Source organism: Pogona vitticeps, chromosome 2, assembly GCF_051106095.1.
Source record: "Pogona vitticeps strain Pit_001003342236 chromosome 2, PviZW2.1, whole genome shotgun sequence".
In the NCBI taxonomy this organism is placed as follows: domain Eukaryota; kingdom Metazoa; phylum Chordata; class Lepidosauria; order Squamata; family Agamidae; genus Pogona; species Pogona vitticeps.
Genome location: NC_135784.1, coordinates 301,676,552 through 301,697,683, shown reverse-complemented (window position 1 = coordinate 301,697,683; position 21,132 = coordinate 301,676,552). Strand labels below are relative to the sequence as shown.

The following is a 21,132-nucleotide window of genomic DNA, read 5'->3' as shown; positions in this document are numbered from 1 at the left end:
CATACATGAAGGTCTAAAGACAGTGGATGCAGGAAAAGGGAGTCTGTGCACATGTTCCCTGCCTTCCATTTAAACCTTCATATGTGGGCAGTGCTAACACATCTTTACCCTCACTCACACTTAGGCCTGGAAAGCACATGGTATTCTTAATACATCAGCCCAAAATGGTGCACTCCTAAGAATGTGAAAACCTGAGAGGGAGATAATGGTTACCCCCTTTTCCTTCCAAAAGCAAGGAAAGGAAGCACCTTCACACTTTTTCAATATTTTCTCCACGAAGGCCATCACTTTTCTATCAATATTCTCCTCCTTCACACACACTTACGATGGTTTAAGCTTTTATCAAACAAAATGCCAATTCTAGTTAATGCACAACTGGCTTTAGTATTAGCAGAGATTTTGAAAACCCGCCACTGGCTAATGGTGAAGATCAGTCAGCATTAGGAATGCAGGGGACAGCAGAGGTGGCGGGAACACAATTAACAAGGAAGAAGAGATGGAACTGATGATCCCACGGCTGGCTCTCAACTTCATAAAGCAAACCATCAACTACTTCAGCCCGTTACATCTGCCATTTTGGCTGGGGGATTTTGTGAAATGTAGATGCAAAAAATAAATTCTTAAGGTTCTGCTGTGGGACTGCTTGCTATATTTAAGATCAGACATCAACACACCTTACATGAGCCTTTGACTCTCTTATAAAGAAATCAAGATACTAGATTCTTCAGCTGAAATACAGCTGAATTGCTCTTTCAGGTTCCTGCCAGCACAGTTAGGGGGAAAGCAGGCTGGCAGTTCATTCAACCATTAAACCCAAAATGCAAACAAATGGTCTGGAATGCATTGAACTTAATGGAACTGCTGTGAATTTCTAAGCTCCCACATGTGGGCAATGCAGCTTCCCAAACAACTCTGTATTAAGACAAGGGAGGCCTTTTGTAAAAGAAACTTGGCCATTCTTGTTGCCTCTGTTAACCTTTATTTAAATCTTGAGCTTTGATTTCATTCTATCTCCAAATTAAATCTTCGGTTAAAAATTTGTGGGCCGTGCTGGGCCATGAGCAGCTTGTGACAAAGCTCTAATTCAAGAAGGCCAAACACTATAGTATTTTGCCACTGTGGGAAGAGTCATTTCCTGTCATCATATTTAGATTTAGAGCCCACGGAGTGGATTCTGAAATTGGCTCACCAATTGCCAACTTTCAGCACACCATAAATTACAACTACTGAGTTATGGACCCCTCAAAATAGCCCTTTTAAATGGAATCGCTAGGAGATTCTGAGACTGCCAACAATTGCTGCCATAATTAAAAGCATGGAAGTGTTTTTAAAAAAGCTGAAACAAAGAAAATAAAAGAAAGGGGAGTGAGAGCTTCAAACCCCTACAGCACAGCAAAGGGTTGAGGCTCTGCTTGTATTCTTTTGCAACAGTTGGAGCTTATGTGCCAGTAAAAAGGCAAGTGATCAATTATATTTACTCTCTTTGATAAGCACATTAATCAAGCTTGAAGCCTCCTCTCCTTAAATACCAAAAGCACAAAAGGAACTTAGTAAAAACAAGAACTCATGTCCAGCAATGTTTAACATGTGAGTTGGGGCTGAGGTTCAACTAATGCTCCATGTTTCCCACAAAATGCAGTTCCTTCCATGGGTATCTTTGGAAATATGGGATGGAAAACCTCCAGATTTGAGACCACAGCTCCCATGATACCTCAGTGCTTGGCTATGCTCACTAGGGCTCATGGGAGCAGCAGATCATTAGCATCTGGAGGGTGAGATGTTTCCTATCCTAAACATGCAAACAATGGCTCAATTGGCATGTGGCAAAATTGTGGCAGCCGTATACTTGTGGGATGTATCAGCTTCTTCCCCTTCAACCCAGTTTTGAGCATTCTGCCTGGGTGGAAGATTGTCCATCTGATCCATCCCCCCCCCCCCACACACACACCATGTTTCATGAAGGTAAGACCTCTGGACAGCTTGAGAGGGCTTTTTCCACCTCTTGCAATTAAAGCCTACATACATGCAATCAAACAAACATGCAATCCAAACACAATGTGTCAATTTACATATTTTGTCAAATTTAAAGATTCCGTTTTTAAAAAAAGACATGATTTAAGTATAAAGTACAGGAATGGAAAGAAAATAAAGAGCGGAGAACTGATAGCATGATTGCTTGCACTGCACCAAAAAGAAAAAAAGCAGAAAGAAAAAAAGAACTTGCACTAAATAAATAAATAAATAAATAAATAAATAAATAAATAAATAAATAAATAAATAAATAAATAAATAAATAAATAAATAAATAAATAAATAAATAAATAAAGGAAGGAAGGAAGGAAGGAAGGAAGGAAGGAAGGAAGGAAGGAAGGAAGGAAGGAAGGAAGGAAGGAAGGAAGGAAAGGGAAGGGAAGGGAACTGAGAGGAGACAAAAGATCATAGAAACTTACATGGAACTGTACATGGCAATTAATACATACACGTGCAAAATATTTGCTGTTGTTCTATGCTGTCAATTGCCTCCAACCTATAGCGATCCAAAGAACAAATAACCTCAATATGTCCTATAATGAAGGTTCTGCTCAGCTCTAACCATCATGGGAAGGTTAAGACTTCTCATGATGTGTCCAAAGTAGAACAGCCTCAATTCCATCATTTTTGCTTCTGGAGAGTTCAGGCTTGATTTGATCTGGACCCAACTGGTTTGTCTTTATGCCTCAATTATTGGTGATGCTAGGTAAGACTAATAGAAATCGCAGTTCAGCAGCAGTCCGTGATACTCACAAAGCTCTCCTCCAGCACCATGCTTCAAACAAACCAATTTCATTTCCTGTCTGTTTTCTTCATGGTCTATCTTTCACCCCTGTACACAGCAACTGGGATGGTCTTGACCTTCACCAAATTGCAAGCAGCTTTTTAACTGGATTGCAATGCTTCTCACCTATGTGGGGAAGAGTGGAACCTACTGGGTCTCTACTAACCAACTCCATGGTCCCTGATTTCACTCCTTCTGGTTCTTTATCTGTAAATCAGATTTGGACCAGACAGTCCTTCAGATAGAGAACATCTTTTTTTTAAAGAACCATATTAGACACTTCCTTAAATAGGATACTGTCATCTGCAAAAGAGAACACGTCGCCATCCTAGCAGAGGATTGGATGCTGGAGTTATTTTGAGACAGATATATAGCACATCATGAGACAGAACTAAAGGAGCGAACTACACCTCAGCAATGTACATCCCTCTAACAATCCTGAAGAAAGAGCGCAAAGCCAAAAAACTGAGAAATTGATTGAGATAAATACTCCCAAAGTTGGAGAATAATTCATTCCAATAAGTAAATTTGACCTATGTGAAAAAGAGGGTGACCGGAGATGATGTACTTCTTTTTTTAAAGGAATGTGAAATCCTATGATCAAGATGAGTTGTCCAAGCCAACAAATACAGTCAGGGTGCAAAGTCAGGAAAAACAAGACCACCTGTAATGGGTTTGCATGCACAACATTAACAAAGCTAGCTCAACACAGGTGCAGAATGGAAAATAATATATGAAGCTGTGTAAATCTGCAAGGTGGGGGTCTATGTGCTCCATTTAGTCAAGAACACCCAAGATCAGTTATTTCTTCACAGAACAAATGATTAATTCATGGAACCAGCAGCCTTGAGACAAGGTGATGTCTTCTTAGCAGTTGCTATTAACCACAAAAACTATGTAGAAACTCCCAGTTCAGTGGGTATCTACCATATGGAATCGGTGTTTGGTTAATATCCTTATTGAATCATTCACAGGGGAGTTTTCATGTCTTTTGGAATTTTTTTCATCAGGCTAGACATTAGAAAACATGGGTGGAAGGGGGAGAAATACAAAAGTCCCATATGTTTCTTGGCAAGACATTATATAGATGGGATTTGTAGTTCATCTGAAGTTCCAAGCCTGAAGAGCCATGTTTCAGGCTAGCCTTTGAGAGATGTTGAATCAGTGGTCTTTCTCCATACGGGCTGACAAATGAACGGTAGACACAGAGGAAGCAACCTCATTACCTTTGGCTGGAGCACACAGCACCCTATGTTGGCCTGCTCACATATACTAGAGTAAGGCTACACTCCCATGTGCAAATACTAGGAAGAAGGTACTCTTGAACTCACTTCAGAGAAATAGAGATGGGTGCACTGGATCTTCAATTGTGAAAGAATGTGGTTGGAGACACTGCAACAGAATTCAGAAACGCTCCTTGCGACCCCAGCCTTCAAGAACCGAGCCAGCTCACACTTGCACTGACCCATCCCTTCCCCTCATTGCTCCATGTGAGCTTATATCTCTTGCTCCTATCAATGTGGGACAATGCACTCTGAAGTGTTACAACCAACTATAAATATAATGCTGAATCATACTTCTGTAGTAAAGCCAGCAAAAAACCACAGCAAACTCAAGGCTCTTAAAATACATATACATACATTCAGAGAGAGGGAGGGAGGGACAAAAAGGGTGGGAGGAAGGAGACTACAGTATATTAATTTACTGCTCTGTTTTTTTCTAGAAAGGATGACAGGACAGCTGATGGCACATTATGAAAAATCATTCCGAGAAGGGCGCCAATAGAAAACATTTTAATTATGTATGTGCAGTGTCTCTAAAAGTTTAGCAGCTGTGATTTTTTTTTTTTACAACAAACTGAAACAAGGCTGTCGCCCCCGACCGACAGCTGAGATGAACAGAAGAGGATTCTGGAACATTCAAGTGACAACTTCAACCACTCCTGGCTATTTGAGGGATCTGCTGAGGTGAGCTTTCAACTGATAAGGACAAGCAAGCCACGGCATATATTTTTGATAAGATATTTTAAAGAAGGAGAGATAAATGTTTGCATACTTTTTCATGGCTCAAAAAATGCAGGCATTTTGTCACAATTATCGGTTGCTGTTGGCAGAAAAACGTGTGCAATTTTTCAACTTACGTTGACAGTACATCTTTTTTTGTAATGCATTTTGCTGATGGGAACTTCATACTCTCTAAACAACAGCACTCTTAAATTCCTTACCGAGCAAAGCAGAATTCTCAAACTTGCATTAATTATGGAAGTCTGATCTTCCAGGATCTTAGCCCATGTGGCCAATGTACATGGACAATGCAGCTCTAATATTTTTCATCTTCCATATATAAAGAGGTGATGTAAATAGAGTGGTCTTAACCGACTAGATAGGTGGGTATAAATAAATAAAAAAATAAAAATAAAAATAAAAATAAAAATAAAAATAAAAATAAAAATAATAATAATAATAATAATAATAATAATAATAATAATAATAATAATAATAATAATAATAATAATAATAATAATAATAATAATAATAATAATAATAATAATAATAATAATAATAATAAAAGAAGGAGGTGGGAACTGAGCACTCCCTTTTCTGTATGACGAAAATACCAGCATATATAATGTCTGCATAGGGTTTTTATTGCTCTGAAAGCCAAATATACACTTGTGGTATGTTATTAGTAGACCTTTGATTACTAGCTAGTTTTCTCTTTTCTTTCCCTTTGTTGTGTAAGGAATTCTTGATAAATTCTGTTTTTCTTAATATAGGCCGTCTTGACTCAATGAGACACCTCCGTGAGGATTATTCAAGCCCCGAGAGATACTTTACCTTTGGGTAGAGAGAGTCAAAAATCCAATTTTCCCCCAAAGGTGTCTCCATAATTTGCATAAACTGTCTCTACAGAAAATGACTATATTTTCCCTTTGAAAAGCAAAGCACACACTTACAAACAGCAAAAATGAAATGACTGGTTGATTGTAAAAAAACAAAACCACAACATTTGCTCTGGTAACCTTTAAAGTCCATCCAATTTTTTTTCTTGCAAAGAAAGCTCATAACCAGTTATTTCTCTCCTTCTCTTATCAAGAGCAATATAAGCCATCTCACTCTTTCGCGAGGTGAAGGGAATAATTTTGCACCTTCACCCTAGCTTGTGAGGATGAGATAAACAAGGATTTATGTCAACATTGTGTGCAAGTAAACACATCTTGCTTCCTACTTCACATCCTGATTTTATACCACCTTTTCCTGGGATTACAGTTTCTGTCACAGGAAAGTAGCCACTGTCTGAGCATGGCTCCATGGCTTCCTTTATTAAGTCAATGCATCTAATTTTAGTCTTCCTCTTTTCCTGCTGCCTTCAACTTTTCACATTATTGTCTTTTCCAACAAGTCCTGTCTTCTCATGATGTGCCCTAAGTATGGCAACCTCTGTTTCACCACTTTATATCCAATGAGAATCTGGGTTTTATATCGTCAGGAACCCACTTGTTTCTCTTTCGGGTGGACCATGGTATCTGCAAAGTTCTCCTTCAGCACCATATTTGGAATGAGCCAATGTTTTCCTGTTGGTACTCCTCACTGTCCAGCTTTCACATTCTCGTACAACAACTGGGAATATAATGGCATGAATAACTTGGCCTTGGTCTCCAATGACACACCCTTACACTTTATGCCCTTTTCTAATGCCTTCATTTCTATCCTTCAAAGTCTCAGTCTTATTCTGATTTCTTTGCTGCTGTCTCCACTTGGACTGATGAATTAGCCAAGATACACAAAATTTTAACTGCAGTGGGCCCTTGACTTACAAATGGCCCTAGTTGCGAACGTTTCCGGTTACGAACCGGTCTCATAGGAAACAGTAGACCCTACTTGTGAACGCAGAATCGAGTTATGAACCAAAAAAAGGGGGGAAAAGGGGGGGGAAGAAAAATTCTGCCCCTAGTGGTAGGAACAGATTAAGCAGCTTTGCATTAGTTCCTATGGGAACTAATGAATCAACTTGCGAACCGCCCCTCGACTTAAGAACCAAAAACAGCCGGAACGGATTAAATGGGTTTCAATGCATTCCTATGGGAAAATTGGTTTCGACTTACAAACTTTTCGAGCGACGAACGGACTTCACTTTCAACATTAAAGGCATGTCGTTCTTCTGTAATCATGACTTTTGTCTTCTTAATGATCAATGGCAGCCATGCTTCTGCATTTTCACCTTGATCAGTTGTTGTTTCAACTCATCTTCCGGCTGTGTTCTGCCAGTAATATGGTGTCACCTGCTTATCTTAAATTACTGATGTTTCTTCCATCAATTTTCACACTTTCTTCACTTTCTTAGGTCATAGGAATAGGCACCTCCACCAATTAAATGGGCAAGTGGAAGATCACTCAGAGAAATCCTTCCTCCTCCACCTGACAAACCCAAGTTTAATTCCTTTAATAACTTTCAATCAACTCTAAAAATAATACACAAGTTTTCAATTTTTAAGGAGGAGGATTCAGACCAGACATGAGGACGTACTGGATTTTCTAGTTGTCCTAAATTAATCTGCCCGTTCTTTTGTTCAGTTTGCCTCTACATTCCACAGTGCAATCAGCTCACTCTCCTACTGAACTGATGTTAATCCAGCTTAAAAAATTGCTGTCCTCATCATGCCCCAACAGGAGAAAGAGCAAGAAAAGCTTGGTTGGGGAGCTGGGAGATGGAAACCAAATGGTCACAAGAGATTTGCTTGCTTTGATTCAGTAGAAAATAAATTCGGGACTTTTCTAAATAGGTAGAAAGAAGCACATTATTGTTTTGTCCTTCTTGTATATGATGTCAAGGGTAAATCTGGGCAGACAAACACTAGATGAATCCAGACTTCAGGTGTCTTTTATGCCAAGATATTTCAACACTCCTGAAAAAAAAAATTACTTCTTTGGATTTTGATTCCCAGGATCCAACAGCCGCCACAGGCAGTGGTTACTTCTGTATGGCAAAGAAGGAATAGCCGCCTAGAGTGGTCGAAATAACAACAGTGGGGTCTTGACTTAAGAACGGCTTGAGTTAAGAACATTTTGACTTAAGAACTGCTCTCATAGGAAAATATTGACTTGACTTACATAGTTAGATTTGAGTTAAGAACTGAAAAAAAAACATGTGGGAGGCAGGGAAAGTGCAAAATTTGAACTTTCAGTTAACTGTTGGCCAGTGAAAAGGGTGCCTGTCTGCTTCCTCACTCCTCCCAGCATTTAGAGAGTGGACTGGGAGACAGTCTTCGGACTGCCTGGACTGTATTTTCCCTGCCTTCCCTGAACCTTTCTTGACCTAAGAAAAAAAAAGAAACAAAATATCCCCCTCTAATGGCAGAAGGCAGAATAGCAGCTTCCCATTAGTTTCTATGGACGGAAAAGAGCAGATACGGATCAAATGGTTTTCAATGCATTCCTATGGGAAATGCAGATTTGACCTGAGAACTTTTTGACTTGAGAACTGCCTTCCAATACGGATTAAGTTCTCAAGTCAAGACCCCACTGTAGATAGGCGGGGTATAAATACAATAAATAAATAAATAAATAAATAAAACTAGCATGGAAGGGGAAAGTGCAATATGGGTACATACGTGCGTGCGTGCGTGCGCGCACACACACACACACACAAATACGCTCAGAAAAAAAGTGAGAAAGCTACCTTACACGCAAGCTTTGTGAAGGATCAACCACAAGGAAATATTTTACATTTAAAGTCATAAAGTTTGTACACATTGGTGAGACTCAGTGAGCGTTGGTCTGTCTTCTGAAAACCAAAACTTCCATGTTTCACTTCTCGAAGGAGAATTAAAATTAAAAACAATTCTAAATATTATTAAATATATGTTTCCTGCCTATGTTCCAGAGGTTGGCGACTAAATATGACAGCCAATAACAATAGATTCAGAACTGACAAGACAAAAGCATTTCACATAACATATAGCTAACTGACAGAATTCACTGCCACAAAATGTGGTCAAGGCCACAGGCTTACATAACTTGCAGCAGGTTTTCTGAACCACAGGCCAACCCTTGGACCTATTTCCCAACTAATCTTATGTTCCTAACATGGAGCCCCTTTGTAGCCAAACTGGCAACATCTGTATAAAGGACTACATAAAGGAGGAGGGTAATATCAGGTGAAATAGCACAGCTAAATAATGACTCAGCATGCTAGGTAGCTATGGAAAGCTGTGCTGACCAGGATTTTTGGGAGTTGTATTTCAAGAACATCTGGGGACCCAAGGTTGGGAACCACTGTTCTAGATGCTAGGAAAAGCAACGAGACAGCTATCACTGTTATATTCTGCCTATTAAGCCCCCAGAGTACACCTGGTTGAGCACAGCTTGCACTGTAATAATGTAGTTGGCTGATTTAGAAAAACAGCTCTTATCGTTGAAGTCGCTTGAACAAAGCGTTGCTCAAAAGAATGGATATTGTTCTTGATTCTGTAAAATTGGTAGAAATGGGAAATATTTCCTGTGGTTTTCTTCAGGGCAATTACAGTGGGGTCTTGACTTAAGAACGGCCCGAGTTAAGAACATTTTGACTTAAGAACCACTCTCATAGGAAAATATTGACTTGACTTACATACTTAGATTTGAGTTACAAACTGAAAAAAACCCACGTGGGAGGCAGGGAAAGTGCAAAATTTGAACTTTCAGTTAACTGTTGGCCAGTGAAAAGGGTGCCTGTCTGCTTCCTCACTCCTCCCAGCGTTTAGAGAGTGGATTGGGAGACAGTCTTCGGACTGCCTGGTACTGCCTGGACTGTATTTTCCCTGCCTTCCCTGAACCTTTCTTGACCTAAGAAAAAAAGAAACAAAATATCCCCCTCTAGTGGTCGAAGGCGGAATAGCAGCTTCCCATTAGTTTCTATGGACGGGAAAGAGCAGATACGGATCAAGTGGTTTTCAATGCATTCCTATGGGAAATGCAGATTTAACCTGGAAACTTTTTGACTTGAGAACCGCCTTCCAATACAGATTAAGTTCTCAAGTCAAGACCCCACTGTATCTGAAATTGCATATATATTATTCCTTCCCCTCCTCCTCTTCCTCCTTCTGTTCATTTAGAGCAGTGGTCCCCAACCTTGGGCCTTCAGATGTTCTTGAACTACAAGTCCCATAAGCCTTCACCACTACCTCTGCTGGCCAGGATTTCTGAGAGCTGAAGTCCAGGAACATCTGGAGGCCCAAGGTTGGGGACCACTGATATAGAGAACATGCTGACTGTATTGATTGGATTCATTCACTGTTGTAAATAATAATCCTTTGGCCAGAATGACATAGTGGCCAGAATCCCAATGGAATTTTATTCGAGAGGAAATAAGACAGCATGAGTTTCAATAGGGAGTTCCAGATGTGTGCCCAGTTGTACATCCACTTGCATGGTTGTCACCTCATTAATTAGCTCCAATCTGCTGCCCTTACAAGCATGATTGCATCTACTCTGGAATAAAACGCAGAGTAGGAGTAGGTTTCTGGCCAGTCTATACTAACAGTGGACGATGTATGTCCATGATGTTGTCGGGCTATGGGTAGCATTATCCTTGGCTGGCTTGGCCAACAGTGCGAATGAGAGATCCAATTCGGTAACATATGGAGGGCTACAAATTCCCCATCTCTTCTCTCTACAAAGATGATCTATTAGGATAGTTCCTCATGATTGTTATGTGCTGCCAAGTCACCTATGGTGACTGTGTGAATGAGCACTTTCTAGAATGCCCTGTCCTCAACAGCCCTGCTCAACTCTTGTAGACTCAAGCCTGTGGCTTCCTTTAGGGAATTAGTCCATCTCATATAGGGTCCTCCTCTTTTCCTCCTCTTTTCCTGCTGACTTCTACCTGTCCCAGCATCACTATCTTCTCCAGAGGACCCTGCCTTCTCATGATGTGCCCAAAGTAGGACAGTCTCAGTTTCAACATTTTTGCTTCCATAGAAAGTTCAGGTTTGATCTGATCTAGGATGCACTTATTTGTTTTTCTGGCAGTCCGTGGTATCCACAAAGCTCTCCTCCAGCACCACATTTCAAACAAATCCATTTTGTCCAGTCAGCTTTCTTTGCTGTCTAGCTTACACACTCATACATGGTGAACAGAAATACAAGCATGTAGATGATGGAAAGAACACTAATATTTCAGAGATTTTGAATCCACCTATGTTACTAGGAAACAAATGTACATCCGTCCAAATCCCTGGCCAACAATACTGAAACAAGTCCCACGTCACATGGTGCTGGACCTCAAGAGAGTATGAAAGAAAAGTGAATAAATCAAATTATTTCTTTTGTTTTCCCTTCAGAATCATATTCTGACTTCATGTACTATCTACCAAATTAGCTTATACAAGGAAATTCTGTTCTAGGGTGAAGATCAGTCACTATCTCAACATTTTTGCTATGATGTAAAGCTGACTAGTCTTGTAGTTCTGTATCAGGAATGATTAAATAGCTGGCATAACCAAAAGCTATTCTTTCCAAAAAAGAAAGAAAGAAAGAAAGAGAGAGAGAGGGAGGGAGGGAGGGGGACAGAGAGAGAGAGAGAGAGAGAAGAGAACATATCAGAGCACATAATATTCAAAAAAGACTGGAGAATTGTACGACTAATCCTGAATCCTCAATTGACGTTTGTCACTTTTGCAAAGAAACAGCATTTCAAACAGCTTCATGTTCACCCATACTGTGCGATTCAATAGCTTCAAACACAGTAAAAACAACTCAAGCTGAAGGACATGGTTTTCTACACAAAGACATGCAGAGACAGCTGTGGGTGGAATCTGTAGCCACAACAGTTACCTCAACCATCTGCCCAGATGGGACTAAAAGTTTTATAGCCTTCTGGTAAATAAAAACTTTGTCTTCTACAGAGCTGTTTTGAAAGTAATGCTACATCATAATTCAGTATTATGAGGATGAGCTTAGCAAGTCTTGACTTGCATGATTCAGTCTCCCAACAACTTGCTGGAGATTTGAGGGGGAGCATTACTCACTGATTGTTATACTTATAAAGCTAAATGATGGTTTAGCATCATATGAGAATTCTCCTAGACGAAAGTGTGACTCACACGAGTACCTGAAACTTGAGAGACGAAGCCTTCAGAGGCACTACATCTGAGAATACAAGTTCCTATGGACTATGAGTAAAGGGTGCTATAGTCCTGTCTTGTGGTGTTCCCACTGGTATATGTTTGGGCACAAATTAGATCACACCAAAGAGAGATCTTTGGTGTGATCCAGCCCAGCTAGTCATATGTACTTGAGGCTTCAAACCCAAGTGATAGTTAAAGGTGTGACCGTTTTGTGGGTTTTTATTACATCTCTACCACTAGGCATGAGTATTTAATCAGAAGACAGGTGAGCTCAGGAAAGCTCATATACTAGAAAGTTACCTATACAGTGGTGCCTCACATAACGAGTGCACCATTTAACGACGAATCCGCATAGCGATCTATTTTTTTAGATCGCTAATGCGATTGCATTGCAATGTTATGAATAGGCAAAACATCGCATTGCGGTGATTGGTAGTATATACATAAAATACCTGACCTTCTACCTTCGACATCATACATTATCAGCAATGCCTGGGATAAGGGTAGATGGGATGACCAGCCATATCTCCAAGAGCAAGGACATAGGCATATTAATCTGTTGCAACAAAACCAACAAGTCTTATGGTACTTTAAGGATTAACTGATTTTACTTATTGTAAGCTTCCATGGACTGTACTCTACTTTATCATGTGCATCATTGTGCTAAAGAGGGTTACAGTCCATGAAAATGTAAGTAGGGGGAGGATTTCTATGACACGTCATATTTTTTCCTGCAACCTATGTTTGAGCATATGGGTGGATTTGAACATGTTTATGAGTAATCTGGTGAGATTACTGATAATGTGGATTGCGAGAAGCAAAGCATGACTAACAGCCTTCTATTCTGCTAGTCTGGTACTATGGCTGGAACTCCTTATGAACTGCAGATTTAAATGGGTTGATCTACTGTATAACTTAGGAACCAAGCTTTGAACATCTTTGGTGTTTTATTCAGCGGAGCCCTTCCCCTACCGTGCTCTTTGAGGAAGGGGAAAAGCAGTCTCGAAAGACAATTTTTGCAGGGCTGTTATTTTTATAGGGTTTATATACAGTATAAGGCTCTTGTAGAAAGATGGTCAAGACATACAAGCACCTTAGCCAACTTTTCTTTCTGACAAACACTATCACTCAAATTCCTTGGGATTCTCCTCCCACCCAGTGGTCCTTTGTCCCATTTTCCATATACCCCACTGCACTGCTCCCTAATCGGGTACCACCAAGATTTATGCCTTCATCTTTCTATGTATAGTTGACATGAAGGCAAAATATACATTACAGATAGCCTGTTACAAGAACAGAGGAAAAGGCCTCTGCTTGTCGCAGCTGGAGCTTCTCGCACCACCCACCGTTTGCAAATCAGCTTGCCGTATTTTGTGATTTGGACATCAGAAGGTTACATGGCTTAACGAGCAAGCATCACTATTTCAAGCTCTGCTGAAATAGTACCTCTGGAAGACTGACATGATTCCAGCTTCCAATAACTTTCTGTATGTTTGACTTTTTGAGACAGTCCTAAGCTAGCAGTAGTAGCTGTACATTGCTGGGATGCTGAATAGCACTTATCTCCTTCCAAAGCTCTTGTAAAGAAAAAGAAAAAGGAAAGAAAGAAAATAATGATGTCACCTGTGCTCCTTATACACTGCTTTATCCTGTCCTTTTAGGCCTCTACTATCACATCATACAAATTCAGACTCCTGTCCTCCAATCCTCCAACAGTCTCGGAGAAGAAGTATGCACAGAGCTAGGAAAAAGTTAATTTTTGGAAATACAGCTCCCAGATTATAATTGTTGCAGTATAGAAGTTGTCATGATGCATGTAGGTAAAGTTTCCAAAGCCAAGCAGGTGATGGCCTCTGCACAGACCCATAGGCAGAGGGGCAGTACTGGCTATAGGTTTTGGGAGACCCCCTTGGGGCAAGAAGGCTCCTATATGCCCCTTTCTTCCTTGATACTCCTTCAGTTGCCTAAAAGTAAACCACGAGGCAAGAGCGGGACTCTACCTCCTCATTTGTTGCTTACTTGGAAAAAGAAGGTAAATCTCAGAGGTTGAAGCAGCTACATTTCTGGAACATATTTCCCAGACTCCTCCAGGTAGCATGGCTAATGGCAATGTGGCTGCCAATCTGGATGAGAGATTCTGGAAGTTGCAGTCCAAGAATGTCACTTCTTGACACTCTAGTGCAGCGGCTCTCAACCTTGGATAACCCACGTGTTCTTGTACTGCAATTCCCAGAAACCCCGGCTAGTACAGCTGATGGTGAAGACTTCTGGGAACTGTAGTTCAAGAATGTCTGGGTTAGCCAAGGTTAGGAACCTTTGTTCTAGTCAAGAGGGAGCAACTGCAACTCCAAAGAGGGTAGGTAGTGAGGTCAGGGGGGGTTGACAAAGGTATGGAGTCAGTGATGGGCCAGAAAGTATGGATCTTGGCAGCTGCTCGACAATACCAGGCCTTGACAACAGCCGCAACTAAAGTAGCTTTGCCAGGCTCCCCTTTCAAAAGTGATGCGAGAAAAGCGGTCCTCACTGATCCCATCTACCGACACATGAAATATCACCAGTGAAGGCCCATTACAAGAAGCAATAAAAGGAGTCTGAGGTTGACTGAGTAATACGTATCCATGGCATTTCATAGAGAATGCTCTACAGTAGACCCTTAACACTGTGGGACAGAACCAAAGGAGAAGTAACAAGGAGAGTGACATGGGTGATATGCGCTATTAGAACAGCCTTATATTTATAAGCCCATTGTTGCCGATGATGAAGTTGATTGTTATGCTGGCAGTAAAACATAAAACGACTTGGCCATAAAGCCAGAGACATTTCCCCCCAGAGATTACTTGCTTCTGGCATCTTTATATCTGATTTACATTCAGGATGTGTAAATTTTACCCTGCCTGGAAATGTTTCTTTTATATTTTCAGAGATGGAGGCATTAGGATGCAAATTCCAGATGCAAAAAAGGCCAATGCTGCAAAACACACTAAACACAAAGCAAAGCAAAGCAACGTGTGCTGCTTATATACTATGCCCATAATGCTTTAAGCACTTTCTGGGCAGTTTACAAGTTAATTATGCAGGCTACACATTGCCCCCCCCCGCCCCCCAGCAAGCTGGGTACTCCTTTTACCGACCTCAGAAGGATAGAAGGCTGAGTCAACCTAGAGCCGCTACCTGGGATTGAACCCCAGGTCGTGAGCACAGTTTTGGCTGCAGTACAGCAGTTTAACCACTGCGTCACAAGGCTCAGAGCAAGACGATATTGGATGTGGGGGTATGAAGATGCTGATAGAGAGAATGCATGGTGTGACAGAAAGCCGGATCTGCTCTTTTTGCAACTTTTATTCAAGTATTGCAAGCTTTACTGTCCAAAATGTAAAGCAAGTATGAGATTTTAGATGGGGAGAAGCTAAGAAACTGAGGGCATCACCTTTAGATCACAAAGGGGGGAGGGGAGAATAAGTATTGATGGGGTTTCTCGTTGAAATGTACCATAATCACTCCAAGGCTGACAGTATGTATTACTAAAAAAAGAAGAGTATTGGAAGGAATCAGTGTTGTGGAACTCAGTGATTAAAAAGTGGTTTTGACTCAAGGAACTGAGTCTTATATGCCAACTAGCCTGTTCACTATGGAGAAGTCAATGTATATTCTATGGTACATGTGAAGTTTTAGGTTCCCATTCCATAGGACACATGCAAATACTGTCGACAGACTAAGCTCTCATGCTCTCAAAGGCAGAAGGCTAAGTTCTATTCTTACACACTCTCCCACTTTTCATCACCGGCCCGGAGGGCTCTACACTGAGTCTGTCACATCCCAAACACTTGCCTTTAAAAGGTTCTTCAAAAGTCAAATATTGTAGGTAGGTGACCTGGAAACTGCTTTTGCACAGGTGATTTCTCAGGTCATTTCACCTAAAGGGTGGGAAAGTACTGAAAATATTTCTACCCCACTTTTCTCCTTAAGAAGAGCCCAAGGCGGCTTACAGCATTCCAAGACAATATTTAAAGCTAAAAACAGTAAGTATACAAGTAATAAAAGGAATCAAACAAATATCACAGTAAAGGATGGTAAACAGAAGCAATATCAAAACACATCCAATGAAGTAAGACACAAGAATCCATTTAAAAATCCCACTCAGGCAGCCAGAAATTAAAGGAAAGCTTGGATGAAGAGAAACGTCTTTAACTGCTTGCAGAAGGACAGCAAAGATGGGGCCAGGCTGGCCTTTTGAGGGAGAGAGTGGAAGAGGCTGGGAGCAGCCACAGAGAAGACCTTCTCTTTCGTCCCCATCAAACACACCTGTGAAGGTGGCGGGACCAAGGGCAAGGCCTCCTCTGATGATCTTAGCACTCGAGCGGGCTCATAAAGAGTGAGATGGTCCTTGAGATAGTTTGGGCCCAAGCCATTTAGGCCTTTAGGTTAGGTTAGGACCAATACTTTGAATTGTGCCCAGAAAGAGATTGGCAGGTAGTGGCGCTGCTTTAACGGGGGGGGGGGTGTTATGTGGTCCCGGGGACCAGCCCCAGTTAGTGATCTGGCTGCCGTATAGGAGGTCATGCTTAGGATGATCATGCCTAGGATGATCTTAAATGAGTCAGACATCTGAAAAGCAGCCTGCTTGGAGTGATCTATAGAACAGCAGTGGCTCTCTTGAATGGCAGGAACAGGCCTAATTCGGAGCAGGGAATTATGAATCTTCTACTTTTGGCACTCTGCTGCTTTAAGCAATCATTTGGGGGGCATAAGGGGATGGGGGGGCATCTCCATTTTCTGGCTTTTCTTACAGTGAAAGCATCCTTCAATGGAAATCTGTCGAACATTATTGTCTTGAACCTGACAGACTTTTGCTAAAAGACTTAGAAAACAAGCATTCAATAGAACAGCTCGAAATTCACTGCTTTGTAAAGCTGTTCTGACTATCTGGAGATTCACCATTAAACAGCTTCCTAATACCTACGATAGCTCAGCTCTTAAGTCTTTGTCCCCCAATATACATATTATTATAAGATGTGCTCTCCTGGTGTGCACTAGTAGCTCTTCTTTGCTTTTATGTCCCCCCCCCCTTTAATTTTAAAGAAACAGAACAAATTTTTAAAAGGAACACAAGAAGTACAATACCTGGACGGATAGCCAGCTGCGCTGATACGGATGGTCTCCAACACGCCACATGCTCTCAGCTGCTGGACTGCTCTCCTTGGATCAAAGCTGCAAAGGCAGAGTTTATGGTACAACATGAAAGTGGCATTACAACAAGTCTAAATGTCCTGATGGGAGTATTTCAAAAGTATGCATCTTGATCAGGAGGAAGGATTGGGGATGTGTGGCCCTCCAGCCCTAACGAGCATAACCAGGGGTGAGGAATGATGGGAAACTGCACTTTACCAACATCTGGAGGGTCACATACTGTCCATCTAGGCTCTATAGCAGTGGTTTCACAACCTTGGGTACGAAGATGTTCTTAGACTACAACTCCCAGAAATCCTAACCAGCATAGCTAGTGATGCAGGCTTCTTGGAGTTTGAGTTCAAGAACGTCTAGGGACTTCAAGGGTGGGAACCACTGCTCTTTAGGGTCATTTTCCAACAGTGGTCCACTAGAGAATTCCAGCTAGAATTGCCATAGCATAGTGCATTTTTCAGGAAAGGCTTCACACTTTTCTAAAGGTGGGCTGGAGTTCAGCAAGAATGACAAACAACACAAATAAAGCAGTACAACAAGGATTTTGCAGGAGTATTTGTTGCTTAGAGAAACCTAGTTTTGAAGTCACAAAGGTACATCTGCCTAAAGTATTCTTAAATCACACACAGCACGCTCTGTCTTTGTTCTCCTTTCACAGAGGGGGGTAAGGGATAATGGCTTCTTGATAAAAGATTGTGGATGAGAAGTTGCTTTGAATTTAGGACTGAAACCTATAATTACCCTACTTTTGGATAGCAGTGTTCACCCACTTCAGTCTGTGGCAAGAGCTCTCTAATCATATGGATTTGCCCGAACTGAATTAGCAACACTTGGTTTGGTGTCCGATTTCCTTGTTGTGACATTTCTCTTCATTCTTTCAACTGTCTTAATCGCTACCTCATGCTTCTCTCTCATTAATTAAGCCCCAAAAACTGAGACAGGGAGAAAAGTAGTTTAAAAAAAAAACAGGTAATATTTGGACAAGGTAAATGGCAAAAGAATGATTTTTATCGACCTTTTCTCCCACTACAAAAGAATCTGGAAAAGAGGGTCATCTGCAGCCCTATTGAGATTGTTTGAACTGAAAACACCAGCTAAACCTGGATTCTTAATTATGAAAGCTACTTCGTCTGCTCATTCAATTCAAGAGTTTGGAAGCAATACGTTACATGTAAGATAGCTATCTGTACTCAGGTATGCTCTCAAGTAAAAAGGCTATAATAAGGTAATGTGATACTTTATTGGTGAAATAGTTTCTAGCACCTGCAACAGTTACTCTAAAAGGGCATGAAAAGGCATTTTTCAGCTCTTTTGACAAAGGGATTTTTCAAGTTTTATGCATTTGTTTCTTCGATTCTGCTTTTAAAACAAGCAATGGAAAAGCAATTAGGAGCACAGGTAATGCAATGAGCTTTTTCCCCCAATACTGCAGTTAAATAACAGCAATGGATTACTTTTCAAACACTGTAATGTGTTCTTGCTTGTTCATTCTTAAATAGAAGCAGGACTTTATCATGGCTATTGAGATTTTGGTTGCACAGCTTTAAAAAAATGCTAGACTGTATCCACAAACTACTTTTAAACAACTTTCCAAACTCTGCTCCAGACTACGATCCCTTCCAAAACACAGCTCAACATGAGAAAAAAGGCTAAAGGAAGAAATTTGGGTGAAGGTGTACTGGTACTTTTTGTTCTTACACATTTGAAGTGTAATAGATCTAGAATCAATGAGCCATTCTGACCAGACCTGAATGCATAAGTACCAGAAAAGAACTACAGCTCTTCCTGATAACTTGCTTCATTATAAAATTCATCACAGCTGTCAAGCCTGCAGGAAGTGATCCATTACATTATCATGAAGTTAAATAAGTAAGAACTGGCATTTGGTGTGTTCCTTTAGGAAGGAGCAGATCTCTGGGCTGGTGTACAGTTGTGTTCAAAATTATTCAACCCCCACTGAAATTGAATGTTTTGGCCATTTTGACATTGATTTTGATCATTCAGTCATCTTGCTTACATTTACATGAAAGAGGCACTTGTAGGTCAGAGAAATATAACCTTAAGTTTATAATGAAATAACCATAAATGTCTTTTCTGTGCTCACATCATTATTAGTTTTTATTCAACCCCCAAGTGACATTCAATCTTAGTACTTAGTACAACATCCTTTTACAGTTATAACAGCTTTTAAACGTGAAGCATAGCTTGACACAAGTGTCTTGCAGCGATCTACGGGTATCTTCGCCCATTCTTCATGGGCAAAAGCCTCCAGTTCAGTCAAATTCTTAGGCTTGCGCACTGCAACTGCTTTCTTTAAGTCCCACCAGAGGTTCTCAATCGGATTCAAGTCTGGTGACTGCAATGGCCACTCCAAAATGTTCCAGCCTTTCCTCTGCAACCATGCTCTAGTGGACTTGGAGGTATGCTTGGGATCATTGTCCTGTTGAAAGGTCCAACGTCTCCCAAGCCTCAGGTGTGTGACGGACTGCATCACATTTTCATCCAATATCTCCTGGTACTGAAGAGAATTCATGGTACCTTGTACACGCTGAAGCTTCCCTGTACCTGCAGAAGCAAAACAGCCCCAAAGCATTATTGACCCTCCGCCATGCTTCACAGTAGGCAAGGTGTTCTTTTCGTCATATGCCTTGTTCTTCCTCCTCCAAACATAGCGTTGATCCATGGGCCCAAACAGTTCTAATTTTGTTTCATCAGTCCACAGAACACTATCCCACAACTTTTGTGGTTTGCCCACATGACTTTTGGCATACTGCAGTCGACTCTTCTTATTCTTGGGAGACAGCAAGGGGGTGCGCCTGGGGGTTCTGGCATGGAGACCTTCATTACGCAGTGTGCGCCTTATTGTCTGAGCTGAAACTTCTATACCCACATCTGACAAATCTTTTTTCAGTTCCTCAGCAGTCACACGGGGACTTTTCACCACTCTATGCTTTAGGTAGCGCACAGCAGTCGAAGTCAGCATCTTCTTTCTTCCACGACCAGGTAGCATTTCAACAGTGCCCTTTGCCTTGAATTTGTGAATGATGCTTCCTATGGTGTCTCTTGGTATGTTTAACTTCTTTGCAATCTTCTTATAGCCATTGCCCTTCCTGTGAAGACAAATCACCTCTTCTCTTGTCTTCCTGGACCATTCTCTTGACTTCACCGTGTTTGTAACCACACCAGTAAATGTCTAGAAGGAGCTGAGTATCACAGTCATTTTAAAGCTGCCTAATTGGTGCTTATTATGCTTGATTGGTGCTCGGTGACATCCACAGGTGTTTTCAATACCTGATCGAAAACACCTGAATGAACCTCTCTTCTTCAGAGTGGTAGTCTTTAAGGGGTTGAATAATTGTGGCAATGAAGAAACCACAAAAGAAACATTTACTACTGTATTACATAAACAATTGATGTTATTTTAGTTGCATTTGGTTCTTTAAAACGTCCTTGTAGGATTTCATTCTGAATACAATTCCAAATGTACACTATAGTCCCTAAACCCCTTTGCAGCATTGGGGGTTGAATAATTTTGAACACAACTGTATGTGTGAGCATCCATGTGTGCCATTTCAGTAACAATAAACAACAGTAGCAGTTAAGGTATCTATTGCCAGTTTTAAACAGAAAGTTACTGCTCCGTGTCAGATTGGTTTCATGAGATTTGGGTCATTTAAAATGTTGTCTACATTAATGTATTATCCTCAGATTTGAGAATGCAGAAAAGCACAGAATAATGGGCAGAAATATGTTTATTATATGCAAAGTTTTGTTACTGAGAAATATGTTTATTATATGCAATGTGTTGTTACTGAATCCCAAGATAATAGTTGACCGTATGCTGCATTTTCTCTAATCTGATTTAATCTAGAGATTGAATATAACGTGATCCTTGGTAACCCTAAAATTAGAAATGAACATAGATACTATTCCATTAAAAAATTAGAAATGAACATAGATAGTATGCCATAAAAATCAAAGTTAACCATTTTGACCAAAAGCCATAATAGGGTGATACATGTAACATGTC

At 40.8% G+C, this 21,132-nt stretch overlaps 1 protein-coding gene across 4 annotated transcripts in view; it reads right to left on the bottom strand.

The window, feature by feature from the left end:
- The window catches only part of MYO5B (myosin VB), a 339,707-nt gene that overhangs the window by 90,053 nt on the left and 228,522 nt on the right, over nucleotides 1–21,132 (bottom strand). For all 4 annotated transcript variants that reach the window (XM_072992940.2, XM_072992941.2, XM_072992942.2 and 1 more), the window contains exon 17: nucleotides 17,043–17,129. In XM_072992940.2, the coding sequence (XP_072849041.2) occupies nucleotides 17,043–17,129 (87 nt within the window). The remainder of the gene's footprint in view (nucleotides 1–17,042; nucleotides 17,130–21,132) is intronic.